The sequence below is a fragment of the Gekko japonicus genome, unplaced genomic scaffold (assembly GCF_001447785.1).
Source record: "Gekko japonicus isolate JY-2015 unplaced genomic scaffold, Gekko_japonicus_V1.1 scaffold4555, whole genome shotgun sequence".
Taxonomy (NCBI): Eukaryota; Metazoa; Chordata; class Lepidosauria; order Squamata; family Gekkonidae; genus Gekko; species Gekko japonicus.
Genome location: NW_015165388.1, coordinates 59,628 through 66,524, shown reverse-complemented (window position 1 = coordinate 66,524; position 6,897 = coordinate 59,628). Strand labels below are relative to the sequence as shown.

Below are 6,897 nucleotides of genomic sequence, written 5' to 3'. Positions count from 1 at the left end.
GCTGGCCCCTGTGTGAAACAGGATGCTGGACTAGAGGGACCCTCACTGGTATGACCCAGCAGGGCTCTTCTTAATGTTCTTATCAGGGGAAGGCCTTGGCCTCTGTGCCCTGTTGTTGGCCCTCCAGAGGAACTGGCTGGCCCCTGTGTGAGACAGGATGCTGGACTAGATGGACCCTCACTGGTCTGACCCAGCAGGGCTCTACTTAATGTTCTTATTAGGGGAAGGCCTCAGCCTCTGTGCCCTGTGGTTGGCCCTCCAGAGGAACTGGCTGGCCCCTGTGTGAGACAGGATGCTGGACTAGATGGACCACTGGTCTGATCCAGCAGGGCTCTTCTGATGTTCTTATGAAGACCCTGGCCTCTCTGCCCTGTTGCTGGCCCTCCAGAGGAACTGGCTGGCCCCTGTGTGAGACGGGATGCTGGACTAGATGGACCCTCATTGGTCTGATCCAGCAGGGCCCTTCTGATGTTCTTAGGACAGCCTCCTTGGCCTCTGGGAAGCCTGCACAGCACCCTGCTTGGGACCCCTCTCATCTCAGACTCTGCCTACCCTTAAAAATCTTCTCTGCAGGTATTTTAAATGTTTTCTCTTTTTAAGAAAACGCAAAAACCAATCACTCAGTCCTTTAGGGGTCTGGCCTGTACCGGAAGCCACATTCTCCAGTCTGCTGTGTCAAAAAAAGTGTCCCTTGAGCGTGCGTGTGGCTTCCCAGACCGATTGTGTACCCTGCCCTTCCTCCGTGGCGCTCAGAGCCGCAAACCGTGGGACACGCCCCCCTCACGGAACCACACAGCAGGCCCGTGGCACAGAGGAGACGGAGCGAGGGTGATCGGCTGGAGGTCATCCAGGGAGCCTGGTGGCTGAGCAGGAATTTTTTTAACTCTCTCGTCCCCTCCCCGTCCCTGCCGGGATAATTGCAGTAAATGATAGAGATCATGCCTGGCTGGTCTTGAAAGATCTACGCTGCCGGCTCACTGGCTTCTGGGCAGGATCCAAGGTGCTGAAAGCTTTAAATAACCCGGCACCGGAGGCTTAAAGGCCTGTTGTATTCCAGGCAGACCCTCCTGGTAGTTAAGGTCAGCTACGGAGGCCCCAGCCCTGATTTGAATGGCCGGGGGTCAGAAACTAAGCAGGGTCGGCCCCGGTTAGTACTTGGATGGGAGGCCACAAAGAGAAGAGGAGATTGGATTTATATCCCGCCCTTCACTCGGAGTTTCAGAGCGGCTTACAATCCCCTTTCCCTTCCCCTCCCCACGACAGACACCCTGTGAGGTAGGTGGGGCCGAGAGAGCTCTTTCCAGGACTGCTCCTGATAGAACAGCTCTGGGAGAACTTGTGATCAGTGCTTTCTCTAAGCTGTGGAGTCCTGCGAGCAAAAAATCTACTCTATGAGCTGCTGGCATTAAAGCTGTGAGCGAGCGATCTGGCTGCTGCATCAATCAGTTTGCTCTGGAGCCCTCCGTTCCCGAGCTAAGACCAAAATGGGTGAGCCGGAGGCTAAAAAACGGTGAGCTGGCTCACACTCACTCAGCTGAGAGGGAACACTGCTTGTGACTGACCCAAGGTCACACCAGCAGCTGCACGTGGAGGCGTGGGGGAATCAAACCCGGTTCTCCCAGATTAGAGTCCACACATTTAACCACTACGCCAAACTGGAAGTCCAGGTTCGCTATGCGGAGGCAGGCCATGGCAAACCACCTCTGATGGCCTCATGCCTTGCCCTGGACGGCCCAGGCTGGCCCAAGCTCATCAGATCTCGGAAGCTAAGCAGGGTCGGCCCTGGTTAGTACTTGGGTGGGAGACCGCCAAGGAAGTCCAGAGTTGCTATGCAGAGGCAGGGTGACATCTCTTGCCTTGAAAACCCCGTGGAGTCATCGGACGTCAGCTGTAACTCGATGGCGCCCCTCCAAAAAAGATACAGGGGCCCCACGGCTCATGCTCCCACCTTCCAAAGTCAGGTAGTCCAAGCAGGGCTTTCTCTGCAGTGGCCCCTTGATTGCAGAATCTCCTTTTAGGCTTGAGGTGACTGGTAGGGTTTCCAGCCAGTTTGGTGTAGTGGTTAAGTGCGTGGACTCTAATCTGGGAGAACCGGGTTTGATTCCCCACTCAGAGCAGCCCTCTCAAGGACAGTCCTCGAAAGAGCTCTCTCAGCCCCACCTGCCTCACAGCGTGTCTGTGATTGTGAGCCACTCTGAGACTCCTTCGGATAGTGAAGGGCGGGGTATAAATCCAATCTCTTTTCTTCTTCCTCTTCCTCTACTTCTTCCTCTTCCTCCTCCTCCTCATCTTCTTTTTCTTCCTCCTCTTCTTCTTTTTCATTCTCTTCCTCCTCTTCCTCCTCCTCTTCTTCTTCCTCTCCTTCCTCCTCCTCCTCCTCCTCCTCCTCCTTTTTCTTCTCCTCCTCCTCCTCACCATTCTTCCCTGCTGGTTTTAGATTTGGTTTATTACAGGTCCCTTCATTGATCGTGTGCACTGGTTCACTTGGTTTTCATCGTACTCTCCCCTGATTTAAACACTAATCGTTGGAAGCTGCCTTGCGAACGATGAGCCAAGAGGCAGCGTCTCAATATTTCTGAATAAACAAGTCCCCCCCTTGCCCCCGGGGTTGGCAGAAGGCAGGGTTTGTTCCACCAGAGAGCGACTGGCCGTCTGCTGGGATTGTTGGGAGAGGATGCCGGACTGAGTGAATCTGATCCAACAAGGCATTTATGTTCTTAAGTAAGAGTGCTTATTCGGGATGGCTTAACACAAGATTAATTACAGCCCTACCTCAGAAGAGTTCCTGGATGTGCACTCTCTGGCACCGTGAAACGAAAGCGTGCCACTTGGATTTGAGTATTAAACATAAGAGTGGACGACTAGCGAGCGCCCCCCCCCCTCCGAAATTCACCCTGGCCTTTAGCCCTGGATTTCAGCACCCTGGACAGCTCCCTTGTTCTGTAACTCGACCTGAAGTATTCACAGGGAGGCTGCTTGGTTTGCTGTATTTATATCCCGGCTTTCTCCCCAGTGGGGATCCAAACCAACTGACGTCGTTTTCCTCTCCTCTGTTTTATTCCCACGACAGCCCTGTGAGGTAGGCTAGGCCGAGAGCTTCGGGGGCAGAGTGGGGGGTTCAGATCTAGGTCTCTCAGATCCTCATCTGACACACTTTTGTGTGCCTGCGTGTGTTTTGTGTGCTTGCCTGGAAGTCATGGTGGACCTCCGGCGACCCCTGAACGTTTTTTCAGAGAGGTGGCTTGATTGGACCTGCCTCTGGAATGCCTTGGGGGTCGCCCTTCCAAGTACTTGCCGGAGTCAGCCCTGAGACCTGACGGGATTGGGCTTGCCTGGGCTATCCAGGACCGGGCATCGTCTGACCACTACGCCACGCTGGTTTATCACAGTGCAAGCGGACAGTAATTCGGAGGGTACTTGAGGCTCCAAGGAAGGGACATTTCCCCCCTCCGTGAGATGAAATAAGACGGGGTGTTGGGGCACCGGTGCTGGAAAGTGTGGTCGAGTCGCGGCTGTTTTAAGGGAACCCCAAAGGGTTTTCAAGGCAAGAGACATTCAGAGGTGGTGTGCCCTTGCCTGCCTCTGCGTAGTGACCCTGGACTTCCCCGGTGGCCTCCCATCCAAGTCCTAACCAGGGCTGACCCTGCTTCGCTTCTGAGATCTGATGAGATCAGACTAGCCCCCTGGGCCATCCAGGTCAAGGGTAGCCAACAGGTAGCGGCCTGTGTAAAATCTGTGACCCAGGATTGGGTTTGTTTCCTCCGTTTGCTGCAAGGTGGATCCCACCAGGGCTATTTTTGGGCAGGAACGCACAGGAACGGAGTTCCGGCTGGCTCCCAAGTTGGCCACGCCCAGCAGGAACTCATTAACATAATAGGCCACACCCAACAGCAGAAACTCATTATGATTGGCTACAATTAGGGGGTGTGGCCTAACATGCAAAGGAGTTCCTGCTCCCAAAAAAAGGCCCTGGGTTTTGACCACAAACAAGGTAAACAGAATAAGAAGCAAAAAGTGGGTGTGGCTGGATGACCACATTTCTGGTAACATGGGGGTGTGGCCTAATATGTGAATGAGCTGTGCTGTCAGGGGTGTGGCCTAATATGCTAATGAGTTCCTGCTGTTGGGTGTGGCCTATTATGCTAATGAGTTCCTGCTGGGCTTTTTCTACAAAAAGAGCCCTGGATCCCACTATGTGATTTCGCGCCATTTAATCGGTCCTCTTAACACTTGGGCTTTGCTTCTGTGTTGTCGTTTTCTAAGTCGTCTGGTTGGTTACTACCCAAATCCTGCTCCATTGTTTACTGAATATCCCATCAATCGACTGTGTCAACCCGCTCTGTGTAATCCACCCTGAGTCCCTGGGGGAAAGGCAGATTATGAATAAGAAAGAAAGAAAGTGTCCCTGAGCATGCTCAAAAGCAATGCTCCCTCTAAGCTGTGGAGTTTTGTGAGCAAAAATTCTACCTTGTGAGCTGCTGGCATTCAAGTTGTGAACGAACAATTGGGCTACTGCAGGGGTGTCAAACATGTGGCCCAGGGGCCGGAGCAGGCCCCCGGAGGGCTTCCATCAGGCCCGCAGTGGAACCGGCCATCTCCCGCTTCCAGTTCTGCTGCTGCTGCATCGTAGCTTGCTTCGCCAGACTCTCTTAATCACGCAGTCATTTCATGGATTAGCCTGGGTCCCGGACTCAGAACTCTGAGCGTGAGATTTCCGTGGTGGATGTCGATAAATAAAAAGTAGGTTTTGCAGCTTACAGAGCTAATGTTTTAAGCATGTTTTCATTTTAAGTTAAAAAAAAAATGTGTCTGTGTCCTTTATAAAGTTTATATCTCCGCTACCTGGCATTACCTTTCGTGACACACGTGGCCCAGGGGCCCGACAAGGTCCCATTTATGTCAGATCCGGCCCTCATAACAAATGAGTTCGACACCCCTGGTCTACCGCGTAAATTAGTTTGCTCTGGAGCCCTCCTTCCTGAGCGAAGACAAAAATGTGTGAGCCGGAGGCTAAAAAGACTGTGAGCGAGCTCACACTAACTCAGCTTAGAGGGAACACTGGCTCAAAGTGCTGTTCCATTTCCTTACGGCAATCCAGGATCTCTGCACGCCTGGAGTTTAGGGAAGGGGGGGGGCTGTGGATCTCCAGCGATCCTGACCTGCCCCAGCACCAGGATGCCTCTTGACAGTGTACTCTAACGTCACCCTCCATCCACAGGGATCGAGGACCTCGTCCTGGCCGATATCAGCTCGCCGAGCCGGGCACAGACGGGTGACAGCAGCAGCATCTCCTCCTTCAGCTACCGCGAAATCATGAAAGAGGGATCCGGGCCCGGCAGTAATAAGGTGAGGGGGCTCAGGGGCAGGGAGGCCCTGGCTAGACTACAGCAGGAGCCACGCATGCCTGGGTTTTCCGCTGGCCGAGGTGCGGCTCCAGCAGTTAGGTGGAGCTTTATGTCCTGAGGGGGCGTGGCCTTGTCACAAACGGGGCGGGGCTGGAGATTTTCTTAAAGGAGCAGTGTCCCCTCGACTGTGCAGGTGGCGCACGGCTCCCACTCATGGAGATTGTTCCAGGGACACTACAAATTGTGTATGCTTATTCTTTAGGAGCGCCCTTTTTTCCCCCAGGGCGGTTCTTTGGTCCTGCTGTTCAGCTGGTTTAATAATATGTATTAGGTGCAGATCCTGAAGGCAGAAATCCCTTTCCTTGGGGAAAAAGGCTGTTGAACCTTGGCGGGGAACTTTGGTATGAAAAGTCACAACTACAAATGCTCAAATGGCAGATAGGTCCAGATGGGCGGCCGTGTTTGTCTGTCTGTAGCAGCAGAAAAGAGCAAGAGTCCAGGAGCACCTGAAAGAATAATAGCCTTTGTGGCAGGGGAGGAGCTTTTGTGTGTCATCGGCTCCAGAGGATTCTTCAAACGCTCAAATCTGGAGCTTTTTATTTTGTGTCTAACGCTGAATACCACTAAGGATGGGCCTTCTGCACCTTGCCGAAAATCCCCTTTACCCCAAAATCTGAAAGGTAGCCCTTGGAAGTTTCTTTTCCAAAGCTGGACGACGCTGGCTTCTGGAAGAGAAAATGAGCAAATGATGAATCAGTTTTTCGTTGGGGAAACTGGTATGGGCAGGACTAAACGCATGGCTACCGCCAAAAATAGCATCCTTGCGTTCTGTCCTCCATTCCACGTAAATGCACTGTTCTGCGGAGGGGGAGACGGGGAAGCTCACTCTCACACTGTGATGCTGGTCCCTTCAGGGGATGATTTTCACTCGAAGCTGAGAGGGGGAGCAAGCGAGCTAAACACAGGGATGCCCGTTTTTGGCAGCAGCCGCGTGCGGTCGCTCCCCATCTCCAAACCTGCCCTTAAGTGCAAAGTGGAAGTCTGCGTTTTAGCTGAGGCGAAGCAGCGGGCAAGGCTTTGATACGTAGCAATAAATAACTCATCGGGTGCCTAATGTGTGCCTAAAGCAGGGCGTATTGATTGATTAAAGACATGCATTAAAGTTCTTGCTTGAATGATTCTCCAAAGCGAACATCAGGACAAAGAGAGCTCTCATTCGGTCTTCGGAGCGAAACGATCACAACCGCAGCACAGTCGCTTTGCGAGGTGTGGTGGGGTTTTTTCAGCCTTGCAGTTAGTACGCAACGTGGTCACATGGTGGGAGCCCACAGGCAGTTAGCCAATCCTGCTTGGAGTCCTCTGTTTAGCATCCTAGTACAGTTCTATCCCACCCTTCTTCCTAGTTAGGAACATAAGGACATAAGAGAAGCCCATGTTGGATCAGGCCAATGGCCTACCCAGTCCAACACTCTGTCACACAGTGTCCAAATACACCAGCTGCCGTCAGGAGGTCCACCAGTGTGGCCAGGGCACTAGAAGCTCTCCCACTTTT

At 53.0% G+C, this 6,897-nt stretch overlaps 1 protein-coding gene across 1 annotated transcript in view; it reads left to right on the top strand.

Annotated features, from left to right (window-relative positions):
• LOC107109942 (GRIP1-associated protein 1-like) overlaps window positions 1-6,897 on the top strand; it is a 47,373-nt gene that overhangs the window by 10,589 nt on the left and 29,887 nt on the right. The window contains 1 exon segment of the mRNA XM_015410652.1: window positions 5,219-5,346. Coding sequence (XP_015266138.1) covers window positions 5,219-5,346 — 128 coding nt within the window.